Genomic DNA, 15,383 nt, shown 5'->3' with positions numbered 1-15,383 from the left:
TTGATCACATCTTCATTAGTCTTTAAATACTTGCGGCATAATAAGAGTGCCATGTGAACATTCACTAGTTGTACATTGACTTAAATGATGTATAGAGCCTATCTGGAGGGTCAAGTGTACAAAGTATAAAAAGAATACTTTGTATAAGATTAACTCACTGGATAGTATCAAAATGAAGGGAAGTAAATGCCCTGTAAAGGTGGATGAGACGATTGAGACAAATTAATACAACATCATCTCGTTCAATGCCTAAATGAGGAAAGTTAATTGGTTAGTTTCATAATAACTTCAAGGAAAAATCTATGATAGACTATATCAATACCTACTCCGAGCAATTAAGGAAATGCGGGAGACAAAAATTTGATTTGATAGACAAAAAAAGATTTACATCTGGTTAGCTTGAAGAGAAACTAAAGAGACATCAAAACAGATATGGGAAAAAATTAAATGTATAGTGATGTGTTCAGAGAGAAATAATTAGGAAAAGGTGGAATAAGAGTGACTAAGAGTTTAAAGATGCCAATCAGTTCAAGCATCTGTGAAATGATAGGGATTGTGTCACCAAAGAAAAGAATCATTATTGATGGCACCCTTCAGAACTTATATAACTTGAGAACTAAAGCAAAAACAACAAATGGCAAAATGCACGGCACAGCTTAAGAGGCCAGTAATTCCTTAGGATTCAGAAACCTGGACATCAAGAAGGAAAGAACTTTTTGAGAAGATGAGAAAGGATACTAATAAACAGGCAAGGGATAATAAGAATGAGTATTAAAATGTATTAATAATTTAGAGAAAAAACCTAAAAATGACTTTTGTTATTCATATCTATCTGGTACGAGTGCCAGAAGACCAAGTGTCAAGAAAGAGAAGGCAGTCGGGAGAGAGGGATTGAGAGGATATCTTCCTGATGAGAGAGGAAACCTAGATTCTGCACAAACGGCAGTGCCAAGGATGAATGTAAGTGAAGTCTATTACTCTTCATGAATTTGATATCACGAATAGAATCCTTTTCCTGGTGATCCTGTTGTACTACTCTGCAGATATCTTTTAATCTAGTGTTAGCTCATGTTGTGTACGCTTAAACTATGATACCTTATAATAACTGGATGAAAAAGAACAATAAGGGATCAGAATGATGTTGTCTGACCGTGGTATAGGTAAAAATATTTGTGTAAAAATTATTCTGTTGCGTATTTACCCCCTGCAACACACCCTATCGGTGGCTTACAGGGTACTAAAAATACTAAAATACTTGATGTTGTAAGAAATAATGAGCTCGACGGCCTCTCAATTAAATAAGAAAGGGGAAGAAAACTCCAATGGCCGTAAAAATTTTTACGGCCATTGGAGTTTTCTTCCCCTTTCTTATTTACTTGATGTTATTCACTGAAATTGAATTTTGGAAATTCATCGCAATCCCCCCTGAGAGTCATTGAAAACGTGGTTAGACTTATATCTGAACTAAATGAGATTCATCAAGTCATGCCGGTTATTTTAATGCTGCACTAAAGAGCAGTGTGTTGCAGTACGACATATTGTACCAGGGTAATTCAATAAGTTGCAAACATCAGCAACACACAGGAGGAAGCTGTTATTAACATTTAATTGGGAACGCTTGCAAAATCCACTGTACACTCCTGACTTAGCTCCCAGTGATTTTCACCTATTCAAGCCTCAAAAAAACCATTTGGGTGGACGATGATGTTTCGAAAATGATGATGCCATTGTCCAAGGGGTCACCCATTGACTGCGACAGCAAACAAAAGACTTCTTTGCTGTCCGCTATCAACAATTTGTAAAGAGATTGGTGTCTGAGTATGCCGGGTGAACAAGCAGAAAGGTGAAGAAAATAAAAGACTTTGAATCAGAGACAGGAAAATCTGTGTAGAAATGCAAAGCCTTTGATTTTTACAAATTGATTTCTACAAAGTGGAAAGTTTCCTCAATCATCTCTCAGATGTAGGAAACTGAAATTTATATCAGAAAGTTATTTTGATTACTGTTGCCTCTTTCCAGTTTTCCGAGTTATTTATTGACTAACCTTAATAGTTCACGTTATGCCATCAAAAGTGTACTCACCAATGGAATGGATGAGAGTAACCCAAAACCAGTGCATCCACCAATGTAGGGTCATGTCTGCACTAGAGTCCACATCACCTGGCTGGAAGAAGAGAAAGGTCCTTCTGCATGCTGAATTGTTGCACCAAGACGTCCAATAAGCCGCCAATCAGCACAACTACCTGATTGTAAGACATAAACCATATGTCAAGGAACAATAAATGCAGTTCAGCTACATGGATAATGGTGCCCTTGTCAATTCCCATGCATAAGGCAAATCTAAGACTTTTCCCTGAAGATACCATGATTTTTCACTTAATATTGAGTACACTAATTTATTATTCATAGTAATCCACTGGATTAGGGTTGGTTTTGGTTTGGACCTTGACACTATACACTACTGTATTTGTTAGCCTAAATTAATATGACACAAAATATCATCAAACACTAATACACATTACAAAATACCTCCTCCTTTAGAATTTCATTTCAATTTCAAAGAGTGTAAAAATCATTCACCTTGTCTGTGATTCGAACCCGATCCCTTGATATTCGACCGAGTGCTTCAGCCAATTAAGCTACTGAGGCATCCTCTTAAAATCTGAAACTTAGGTTCATATCCTGGTCAAGGCGAATGATTTTTACACTCTGAAATTGTTGCATGGCAATGCACACTTAGCAGATGACTTCGTTGACAGTTACACTTGAGGTGGCTCCCATAGTTTCATTGGAACTCCTCCTTTAGCTCTGCATATACAAGGCTTGTCCCAAAAATACGTAGAATAAATCTAAGGACAACATTTTATTGCAGATCAAAGTATGAATTGATAAAATTCTTTATAAGAGCATCCAAAAGTACCGACACACCAATTCCAGGGCCTCCATCAGTTTTGGTACGCTTCCTGTAAGGCATCAACAGGACCCTCATTCAGGCACCTCGTCACGGCCTCTTTGACATAATCGAGTCTTTTTTTCTATTTCAATAATGGTCCAAAATGGTATTCAAAGGGGTTGTACTTGGGTCGTACTCAAAGACCCATCTCTCGTCACCAGTGACTAACTATTCTAAAACATTTGGGTTACTTTCACCGTGGTCCAAGAGGTCCAATGCAAGATTGTGACACAAGCAGGGGCCCTCTGACAGCACCTTGGGGGCCATCTTGGCACATATCTTTCTCATGGCTAAATCTTCTGCAAGAATGCAATGCACTGCGGTTTTCTGAATATTGCACTCTTCTGCTATCACATCCTGACCCTGGGGGGGGGGGGGGTCAATTAGAATTGAGCATGTCTCTTACTTTTTGCACGTTTTCATCACACTGTGTTGTTTATGCATGTGTCCAGGGCCATTAACCTCCTCTCTACGCTCCCAGAACATTCTGTGCAGAAGCTGTAAACCATCATTTGGACATTTCTCCATTTCCGTAAGCATCCTTGACCATGGTCATTGTCTCTGAACCCATTTTTCCAAGATTACTGCACAATTTGATCACATATCATTGCACCATGGAAAGTGGCACCGTGAATATGTGGTGTAACCGTCAAACAGGGTCCAGTCTAGAAGAAATCTATACACTGTAAGTACCCACAGTTAACTGACGTGGGTTGTGTTGCTTTTCCAAGATCTCCCATTACCCTTCCCATCATAAATCATCCTGCTCCAGCCATCTGGATTGATGGCAAAATATCATTCTACTTATTTTTGGGACATACCTTGTATTCTCCACCCTTAAATTAATGCAAAACACCTATTACTTTCCTTCCTCTACCTTGCTTTCCCAGCATTCTCCCCTCTAAAATGATTTTCAGCAACCCATTGCCTCTCAGTATCTCCTGCGCTCATCTGTCCTGGTTTCATCTAATCCCTCCCAGTGATTTCCCTTCTCTCTTTCATGCAGAATACTTAATCATTTGTTTTCCTATCTGTTCATTAAACTTTTTCAACTCCTTTCCAAAATCTCTGCAATAATGTAATTCTTAAAAAAAAAGAACTGGCCAACAAAACTATACACGTAAAACACTAGAAGATGCTGAAACTTGCATTGCTGCCTAAATAAGATACTTGCGTGAAGTACATTCAGGAAAATGCATGGAGCCCAAGAACACTACTTTGAAGAATATTAAGTGTTTGAGCAAATCTCTACAATAAACTAATAAAAAAATTGCATTACTTTTGGAATACACCCTGTATATACAACACCGACTTAAAGAGCATCATCGTATTCGTGAAATGCAGAGTGGGAAAATAGAGTGATGAAATAGTGAGAGAAGCAAGCTATTCCTCAAACTCCTGCATTGGATTTGCTGCCAGAACTCAATTCCAAATCATACAAAAATGATTCCGTGATGTACTTAAATACATAGAGGCCAACATTACGTCAGCCAATATTGCTATCCCAGTATGTAACGTGAGATGGGGCTATCGATTGTTCAATGATGATGTTCAACAGTTTCAGTCAGTACTTCGAAAAAAAATTAAGTAGCTTTTCTGCTTGTATTTCTTTCATATTATGTATGCATAAGGGCTCCTCCGATGACTTAGATCTTGTCCCACTGTCGACAATTCAAGAAAAACTAAGACGTCATGCAGCTTCCATACCCAAAGAAGACTGGAGTCGTCGACCTTGTGAACACGTTGCCCACCCGTTGCCTGACCCGATGGACTGCTAAACAGAAGGACGTCTAAAAATAGCACTGGACTATATGCGCAAATAGAGGATTTCTATCCACATTCCAACATGGAATATCAAGGAGACCACATGATCCCGATTAGGAAAAAGTGCCGTCCTCTCCCTGGGATAAAAAAAGGCATTTCCTTCTTTACTGGCGAGTTACACATTTCAATTGAATTTTATCATTAATAAATATCATCTGCCTATTTTTTTTACAAATGTTTTCATGATCTCTATGAAAGAATACGTCAAGAAATACGTTCGGAAAGCATTAAATAATTCTCTTTCTTCGAGGGCTAAATCTTTAGAGCTAAGAAGAAATCTTAGGCCATGCGTCATCGACAATTTGGCGAAAATAAATTGTCCAAATGACACTTTCTCTTCATTGGTTACATTATCGTGCTAAAAGCGAAGTCGAATGCAAAATTCAGTGCTGAGAACAAGTGAATGGGACGACCTTGCGGAAAGAAGACTGTTGGTTGCCCCTCCATATTTTTTTTATTTTTCATGCTTAAAGAAAAAATTAAGAAATTCCAACGAGGAATAGTCGGGAAGCCATCAAAATAATGCATGCTGACACTTTTTTTTGCGCTGTCTCTCTGTCACGTTTGAGGAATAACATTCACGTGGTCGCACGCCAATGACTCATCTCAGGAGACAAACATTAGAGAAGAACTCAATCGGAACGATTGTCTCCAACATGGATTCAGTGCATGAGTTATTTCATTAAAGAGAGAAATTTTTATCACTGTGATGCCAAAGTTCAATGCATAAATATTCCATTGTTCCCGGCTCAACTTTGTGGAAATTCATGTTTATTAAATGTAGAAAGGTGCTAAAAAGTGCTAGGGCCGAACCATCCTTCCTCAGTGAGTTCATGTCACTTTTGAGATTGCGTGTAGGACAAAATTATTTCCAATTTAACAATGAGTTCTCCAAAAAAGCGGAAGGATTAGCCATGGGGTCTCGGTTATCACCACTACTTGCTGACTTGTACATGGACGATTTTGAAAGTAAAATATTCAGCAGCCCCTCAATTTGTACCAAGAATATTCACTGTTGGTTTCGAAACGTAGACGATATCTTTGCTATATGGACATGCACTGATAGACAGAAAAGTTTATGAACAACCTGACTTCCAAATCCGAAAGTATCAATCTCACTTGTGAGAAAGTACATAATGATCAAATAATTTTTTTTAGGTATCACAGTGTCGAGAAAGGGATGGGACTTTGAATTTTTCGGAAAAGTGCCACCACAGATCATCCCCTTCAACTCCCGCCATCACGTATCGCACAAGCTTTCCACTTTTCATTTCCTAGTAAACAGACTGTTGGCCATTCCTCTCTCCAAAAGTAATTTTGATAAAGAACTCAAAACGATTAAAGGTTTAGCAATGAAAAATGGCTACAAAGAAAATTTAATTGACAAAATACTGCAAATAAAATGTTCCTTTTAAAGCATACAATCTTTTGTTCAAACCAATTAATGTGGAGGAAATAGATTATAAATAGTGCAAACTCCCGTATTATGGATTGATTTCATAAAAGTTAGCCAACCTCTTTCCTAGGGAGAAATTTCGAATAGTTTTTTACAATACGAATAACTTAAAACCATTCTTGAATACTACAAAAGACAAAATATGTACACAAAATAAAAGTGGCATTTATAAGCTAATTTGTATGGACTGTAGTGCTATATATATATATATATATATATATATATATATATATATATATATATATATATATATATATATATATATATATATAGGTCAAACGGGGAGATCATTAAAAACACGGGCGGAGGAACACAAACACTGTTTTAGAACCTGTGACCTCAAGCAATCACACTTCGCCAAGCATCTATGGGAAGAGAACCATGGGAGTGATTTCAACCCGGAACTCTTACACCAGATGGAAAAAGGAATGAGGAGGGACAACTGGGAAGAGCTGGAAATCAGGAAGAGTTTAAATACAGGTCATTTGGTTGACGATTTATTGTTTGAATTCCTCTCCCCAATCCTGGAAGTACCCCTTTCCTTCACAGAAAGACCCAACAAACTCCCCACCCCACTGTAAACCAACCAATTACCTTTCAAGACGCTAAACACCCCTCTCCCCCCTCCCCATCAACGTCGATCGCAACCTCACTTTCTTTCCTCTCCTCTCCCTCATGAATGGTACATGAATGGACATCGACTTGATTAATTTGTAGCTGATGATGACGCTTGAGCGTTGAAACCGGTTGTACGTGAATAAAGGACAGTGGAAAGATACATTGTATTCTTCATTTAATTTTAATACATAACACCGAAATGGCGTTCGCTTCTTTGCAACTGTCAATTTATTTGTGAGTTCACATTTGTTTCAAAGATGTCGTTCCATTAATACGCGACTTTCATTCTATTAAGTGCTCAAGCTGTGCTGTTTTATACAAGGATAGCAGAATATTCATTCCCAGGGAAGACCTGTTAATAATAAACTTTCGTTCCGTTACTAGCTATAAACTTAAGACCTTTTTAATGCCCATTAAACGAAAACAAATGCGTAATAAAATTGAAATTGTTCTTAAAAATCATGCTCACAAGTAACTTCTTTAACTATGGTAACTTAGTGTAGAAAGTGAGGTGGTATGCAATGCATGGCGACTTGCCGCAAAGCATCTACGATGTTTTTTCAATTATAATTCCAAGATTCAATCTCACTGAAACAAACAAAAGACATTAATGACATTTTAAATGCGTGCGGATCTTAGCAACGATCACTTTAATTGTATAATCACTATTTTTTCACCGATTTAGTTTAATTGATATATTCAGTACAGTCCACCAATTGATCCTTTGTTTATAGTCTTACGGTCTCCGAATATATAGTGTAGTTCTCAAACCGTGAGTAGTACAGATTTCTCATGGGCGGCAAACTTACCAGGTCATTCCCTCGTCAGGGTCATTTGTAATATCAAATCAACCGACTATTTTTTATCGCATCAAGCTTCGGCTATCTTGATCTATAATCTTGCAAAGTCGTGGTAGGCGTACGAGATTAACTGGCTTACCGAAGAAGTGGTTGGGAAAAGTGTAATGTGATATATAAGTTGATATGTGGAGGCGAGGTTGCTCCAAACTGAGTGTATGACCCGTTGGCAATTCGCGTATATACTAGAAATATATATATACATCCTTACTCCCCCAGGGATTAATTTTTCTTTCGTCCGAACAAAAATTTAATCTAGTGCATAGTTTAATTAAAACTTCTGAGAAAAGTTTGATCTGCCGTTTTTAAAGCTACGCGAACGGAAGCTAGAATGCCATTTGCTTTCATATGAAAGATAAGATAAATTTCATTATACATACTTTGGCTTTGGCAGTGGTTTGAACATATATAGGGAACCGACTGGAGAAAATGAAAATCATATAAAAATCAATTAAATGATAAGACTTAGAAAACCTCATCTCCACACTCAACAACCTTTGGTTTGGTTTGATTGGCTGTTTGAAAGCAAGTCGATCTGACAAGTCACGAAATCCTAGGAAAGAACGGAATGAGCAGCAGCAGCAGCCCAGAAGAGGACCGTACCAGGCGGAATAGTGTCAGGACGATGTTTAGGGAAGGGAAATCGGAAAAAATATTGAGCTGGAGATTAGGAGAGAGGACATATAGATGGATTAGGGGTTGTGAGAGGTGAGATGGAAGGATAGCGGGGATAACTGAAGCGATGATTACGAAGAACGCACGACGAACTAATTAATAATATGATGCGAGAAACTAATAGGACGAAAGAAGCGTGGTGGAAGACATGGTTCGAGGATATGGAAAGTTTACGAAGGAAGGGTGAAATTGATCCACGACAGAGAAATTTGAAAGCACCGTCAGGAAGTAAGAAGGGAAAATCAGATCTGCAACGATTAATGATAGGTGAAGAAAATTATTAATTGAACCAGAAAATATTCAAGAGAGATGGCGCAAATGTATAAAGAAACTATATGATAAAGACGCTAGGCCAGCAAGTTTAGACAACGAAAGAGAATATGACGCAGATGAGTCGATGGACTGTGATGGAGGGGAGAAGGTTAAGCAATCGAGGGAGAAGCAGGAATGGGATAAAGGGAGGGAGGGATGAAGGGAACGATGAAGGGAGGGATATATATGTGTGTGTATATATAATGTAAACGGAGAAGCAAGATTGCGCAAGCGAACAATAGAGAAACACACATAGATGAAACTCAAACGTACATGTATTCTGAATTTTCGGTGGCCAAACCACCTTCCGCCAGGGAGAGAAGGAACTGAGATTGTCTCTATGTATATGTATTTGTGTGCATATATTTATGAATGTATATACATACATATGTTAATATACGATATGCATATATGCACGTATATATAATAACAGACGGACAAGAGCAACAAGCCTCCTTAGCATTCGTTTTCATAATTTTATCGAGGACTCAGGGTGTCTGGCTCCCGGATGTATATCTCGGACCATTCGCTTGAAAGATCCCACAGCTCGCCTCATAATCCCTCACGAGTGCATCCGAGTATCAGGTGTGTTTCCGGGAGCCACTGAATCGGAACTCGGACTTCGTCTACGTGTAACACAAGACGGCTAAAACCGGATTCATCGCTATCAAGATGGCTCTCGGGGGTGCATAAAGTGCAGTTTCATTCCAATTCGCAACGATTCGATGAATGGTCCTCGGTGCATATCCTGTTTTTTCCATTATGTTTTTCCCATCACCCAGGAAATAGAGTCATCCTTCCTTAGCCTCCGGGTGTTACATAAACTTCTCCGTGGGCACGTGGGAATTGCCGGAGAGGAGAATCAGCGGCTTAATGAGACCCTGAACACTACCGACCTAGAATCTTCGGGTGAAGACGCCTGAGGATCTTAAAGGGGCGTCCGAGAATACATCCCGGGAGAAGTGGAATGACACAAGTGGAGGGAGGTAACCGGGAACAAGTTTCCCACCGTGAAACCCGTGACTTCGGCGGGGTCATATTCCGTCAGAAGTACAGGGAGGGAAGAGGTCACCGTTGTGCAATTGGGATTATGGCGCCGTACTCTGGTTCAATCTCACCTCTTAACTCGAGGGAATAATCCACCTCTTGTGTGACTCCCCAGCAGATGACCATCGGTCACCTGCTGACGGCGTGCGAGAAATATCGGGACATGGTGTAGGCAGACATGTGTAGAAGGAGACCTCGTTTCTGTGCTGGGCGATAACCCAGATGTCCTTAGCCGAGTGATCGCTTCCTAGGAAAAGGTATCCAGTCTCCCACGACTCCATGCGAGGCACTAATCGCATCTTGATTGAATTTTATTCGAGTGTTGACAGTACTCTCATTAGCTTCCAATTTCATATCGCTTTTATGAACGCATTGGGTGGTGAGAGGTGTTTCAATGACCCCGGTAGTTGGCGGGCACAAACAAATCCATCTCCTTAAATTACTACTACCAACAAATTTTTATTTATAGCCAATAAAAAAAAACAAAACTAGTTTGTTTATTTTTCAAATTTTCAGGCAAAATATGGGAAACAGACGTTGCACCTCTTTTATAGGTACAAATAAATGGAAGCTGCGAGCGAGATTCATTTTAAGACCAATTCCGAATCCAAAAAAGCCACTTACTTATACCGACAAAAACTTGCCATTACTTATAAAGTCGTTGAAAATGAAATATTCGTAGGGTAGAGGGCGAAAATTAAAAAAAATATCATGCCAACGAAATTCAAAAAAACATTCACGCCCTACGTAACCCGACATTGAAACAGAAGCACACCAACGCTGGCTTGGGTGACTCCCATTAGGAATTCCCAATATTTACAAAAAAACTGCGGGAAATACCGCGATAACAGACAGTAACCTTTAACGGAGCCATCCGCTAAAATGTTTTATTACAATTAGACAATTTCAAAGAGTGTATGTATAATAAATCATTCGCCTTGACCGGGATTCGAACCCGGATCCCTCGGATGTCCGGCCGAGTGCTTTAGACCAGTTAAGCTACCGAGGCTTGGGAGCTTAACTGGCCTAAAGCACTCGGACGGATATTAGAGGGATCCGCGTTCGAATCCAGGTCAAGGCGAATGATTTTTAATACATATACTCTTTGAAATGGTTTGATTGCTTTTCCCACTTTTGATAGCGACTCCGTTTCGCATTATCAATTCGCTCGGAGTGTGACTGCATCGTGACTGCCTTATCCTTTCGGCACTTTTCTCTACGCACACGCTCAATGGAGCGCAATTGGCGTCTAAATAAGGAGTGGGCCAATGAAAGTCAAGGTCTACTGCTGAATTTTCCTTCGGGCGCAAACTCGAGAAGTGAGTCGTTATAAATTTACAGAGCCGTGGCTTGAACGAGAGGAGGGGGAGGGGGGCAGAATCAATCGGCCACACACGTTGACGTCTTCACAATAAGGGGCGGCGTAATTCTATTAGGGTGGTCGTATGGGCTTCACAGCGGCTGCGCCTTGCGAGGGGGCGAATTATTATTCTCGGAGGGAGAGGGGGGCCCTGGGGGCCAGTGGATTCCATCGAAGACACCCCCACTGCCACCTAGAGGGCGCAAAAATCCAATTCGACGGGGGGGTGTAAGGAATTACGTCGCTACATAGAAGCACCCCTTATAACTGCCACCACCTTCCAATGTCACGTATTTTCATCATTTCTCACCGTGGAATTGCACGTGGTACATCGCGCTTAAAAAGGATTACAAAAATTACACAATCATTGCATTGATCGAAACTTTTGCACGTGCTTAACCCCAGAACGGTAACGCTATTTTTTTCACCCTATTCTGATAACGAGGGAGTGACAATTTCCAAAAATTCGTATCTCGCACCCGTTGTGACTATGAGTCCCATGGGGGCTCATATTTTTTCGTTTTTTATATCGTACTCGTTTTTCGCCTATTTCGTTTGGCGCGAAATTTTAACCAGCTCTGGGGTATTTCTTCGCCCCCTTTACCGTTCTAGGGTTAAAAAAACAATGCCTACTTAATAAAACATTATTAGTTTTTACTAGATTAGCTCTTCCATTGAAATGTGTCTGTTCATGAGAACGGAAATTTAACTGGTAGATTTTAAATTCATCACACCAAGATTGGGTTTAAGTTGCCAATTAACCAAAGTTAAAAACCCAAAGGTCGGTTTGATAGGTGAGGGTAGAGCCCACCTAGCACCACCAAACCCAAATGGCGTGAATTAGGGTATTAATAAGGAGGCGGGGGGAGCAGTTCCTTCCCCTGTCTCACCTTTGATTTCCCAGGAAGACCTTATACCCAAAGAAATCACAAGGTTTGGGTGAGGGTGCCCAGAGGCGTCCTCAGGAATCGATCCTGGACCCTTTATTCGGTGGCCCAGTGCTCTAACCACTTTCTTGAGTTGAATTATCTACCTCATAAATAAGCAATCGGAGTGGAGCGCTGGGTTTGTGAACTTGATTAGCTCAGGTTCGATTCCGGGAGACAAGTCGGGGCACCCTCACCTAGGGTTTTAAGGTTTTCAGGTATTTGGGAACCACGGGGGAGGGGAGGCAAGGGGGAAGGAACTGATCCCCCACCCTAATGTGTGGATTTCACATATCAGGGATAGGGCTTATTACGGAGCGAGTTATACCGTCACCTATCGAGCCAACTTGTTATAAGTTAAGTGGATGGGTTTTAGATTGGTGGCGGTTACATTAATGACTTTTAAACAGTTTTCATATTGATTAATATTGATACACTTTCCGCATATCTTAACAAATGTATTTTCTTAGCAAAGCGAAATAAATATGAGTAGTAAATTGAATACTATTGGGCATTTTTTTAAAATCATCATTACATTCCGAATAAAGAGATGAAAACGATGAGTCTAGGTCGTCTCTAAGGCTTCTGACGATCAGTGAGACCTCCACCCTACGAATATTATTTATTTGATTGAAACTGCAGACGACGTCTGAGTGAAGAATCAAAAAAGAGATTTGTTACGAAAGATGTCTGCCTACGGATTTCCGATTCCAACTTTCCAAAGATGTCAGTTTCAAAATCAATCTTATCGATTTCAGATTCAGAAACACGGAATGCGATGCCATTTTGCACACAATTTGCGAGACAAGGATTTCGTTACCTTAGTCGATAAACCTCACCACAATTCGGCTTTCTGATACTATGGCACGGAACTCGAATATTGCCCGAGTTATTATTCACTGGAAGGGATGAACATTTTCATTAAAAAATTCAAAATAAAAAGAAAAACGATTTATTGTTTAAGTCAAATGGTGAAAAAAATCTACCGAAATCATCACTCAGTCTTAGTGCGAAATTAAAAAAATTAAATTGAACGAAGAAACACTAGCTGCCGCCGCCGTAGAAAGTAGTTCGGTTTTACAAATCGCCTGAAATAATAGTAAACCGTCCCAAGACCGCTCAAAGAAAATGTACGTCACTAATGATGTGATTTGAGTATACTGAGCGAATGGGGAAAAGAAGAATCCATCGCACATCGATCGGCGGGGCGTTAAAACTGAACCACTACTGATGAAACGGTAAAAAAATACAATTCATGGCATAGAAATAGTTTTGACGAACGAACCTCATTTAAATGCCACTCAAAAGATAGATAATCTGTGATTCTCGTTGCCATGCCTCCCGTCGAAAATATTCACGTCACTGCCACGAGGTCCATTAGTCGACCAGACTAGGAATTATTGAGAAAGAACGGTACGTGGGAGGGGAGGGGGGTTTGCAATAGAGGGGGGAGATGATCATATGGGAGTGCCAAGGGCCAGCAACCCTGGGCACCCAATGTTTTTTAAAGAAAACACGACGAATAAATAACTGATCGAAACACTTTTCCACTCAATAGTATCAAGAGGAAATGTGCTTCGAACGGTTATTCATTATGTTCGACTTCCACCACATCACGCCTGAAGCTACTAAATTTGTTAAAACACGACGATACACGCTGGGCAAGAGCGTAGGGAAATAATGAAACCGTGGAAGGCTGCAGTTACGTAAGGGCGCGAGGATGTGTTATGGGTTTAAGGTCGGCTCGAGAGTCGCACGCTCATTTCGCAGGCAGACACTCCCGCGTTCGTCGAGTGACGACTTTTATTTACCCCCCAAAGGAGAGTTGACGGACGGGAGGGGAGAGGCCGTACTCCGCGGCCGTTTTTCCTTTCGCTTCCCGCTTATTATACCGAGAGCCCATGCAACAGAAAATGGAAGTTTTCTCTCCGCCCCCGATGTCGGACGTGAACCACTCCTGGACATGGTCGACCCGATAGCAGACGAACGCGGTGCGCACGTAATCCGAGCAACCAGAGGAGGAACGTTGGGCGAAGTCCTTCGCGTCGTGAGGTCGATTCCTTACACCCCGTGGACGCGTTTTCCGCTGTTAACGCACCAATCAACCCTCTACCTCCCGCTTTCCGACCGTTTTTCATCGTTCGCAAATAAATCCAATCGCAAGAAGCAGTTTCGGTGAGCTTCCCTTTTTCATCCGACTGCTGGATGATGCCGACATGGATGTTTCACTATCATCTCCCTCGAATCCAAGCAGCAATCATTCCAAACGATATGAACCGAGCATTTTTTAGGGTGAAAAATCGGCGAGTTAACTTGCTCGTGCTGAAAGGAATTTCCCCCGGGAGAGTAGGAAACATTGAATGGAGAATAAGTATAGCATAATTAAGTCACGATAGGAATTTAACAATGGAGGTGTTTGGTATCTCGTAGACCAGCTCTCGATCCAACAAAGAAATTTTCCTGGCAAAATATGACATCGCCTCTCGTACACGCTACGAACTAAACGTTTTTGCCAACGAACTATTTTCGTTTTCTTTCTAAACTCCTCGCAATGCACGCAAACTGATGATAATGGACGTTGCTTTTTTAAGATACCTTGCTATTTAAAGGTGCATTTGAAAGAACAACTTGAATTAGTTTCCGTGGGCGCGCGCACTGAGAGAATTGAAAAGCAGAGAACGGAAAAAAAATCTGTTCAGAAACGCATTCTTATTTTCTGTGAAAGAGGGCAACTCCCGGGCGAATTAAATCGATTGTGAGCCGTGAGGAAACAAGGAGAATCGGCAAAGACGGCTCTCGGGTGCTGTAAGTGATAATATAAAGGAACAGCTATTGCAGGATCGGGGTCACATCACGTGGAATTATTTTCTTCAACTTTATGTGCGTGATCATTAACCCTTGAATGGTAATGGGGGTGAAAAAGACCCCAGGGTGGGTTGAAATCTCGCGCCAAACGAAAACGGCTTACGTTGGCTACTCGGAACCTCAACCATAATTCAGGTCAATCAATGTGTCACATGATTATACATTTTAAAAAAAACGAAAAAATGAGTTCCAATACGACTCTCGTAGTCATAAAGGGGGTGAGATATGAATTTTTGAAAATTGTCAACACACGTTACCAGAATAGGGTGAAAAAAATAGCCGTTGCCGTTCTAGGGTTAAGCCAGGAAGCTGCCCGATTGAGAATATGGATAACGTATTTGGTATCCTGAGCCGAAAAGTATGGCGGCCCTATCTTATACCCTTGGAAGGATCTCCAAGAATCGAGGAATTAATCTCCGAACGATTCTCTCCCTTCAGCCTCTCTCCGCTATTTGAACGGCGGGGATCGCTGGAGCTCGGATCGCTGGCG

The 15,383-nt window shown here is 40.7% G+C and overlaps 1 protein-coding gene across 4 annotated transcripts in view; it reads right to left on the bottom strand.

The window, feature by feature from the left end:
• LOC139688377 (uncharacterized) overlaps positions 1–15,383 on the bottom strand; it is a 79,289-nt gene that overhangs the window by 27,632 nt on the left and 36,274 nt on the right. For 3 of the 4 annotated variants that reach the window (XM_071585917.1, XM_071585921.1, XM_071585918.1), the window contains exon 2: positions 2,083–2,243. In XM_071585917.1, the coding sequence (XP_071442018.1) occupies positions 2,083–2,137 (55 nt within the window). In that variant the 5' untranslated portion in view covers positions 2,138–2,243. The remainder of the gene's footprint in view (positions 1–2,082; positions 2,244–15,383) is intronic. The other variant, XM_071585919.1, reaches the window with a different exon arrangement.

This window comes from Hetaerina americana, unplaced genomic scaffold (assembly GCF_022747635.1).
Source record: "Hetaerina americana unplaced genomic scaffold, ioHetAmer1.1.p SCAF_2, whole genome shotgun sequence".
NCBI lineage: Eukaryota > Metazoa > Arthropoda > Insecta > Odonata > Calopterygidae > Hetaerina > Hetaerina americana.
The sequence above is the reverse complement of the archived record's forward strand: the minus strand, read 5'-3'. Positions and strand labels throughout refer to the sequence as shown.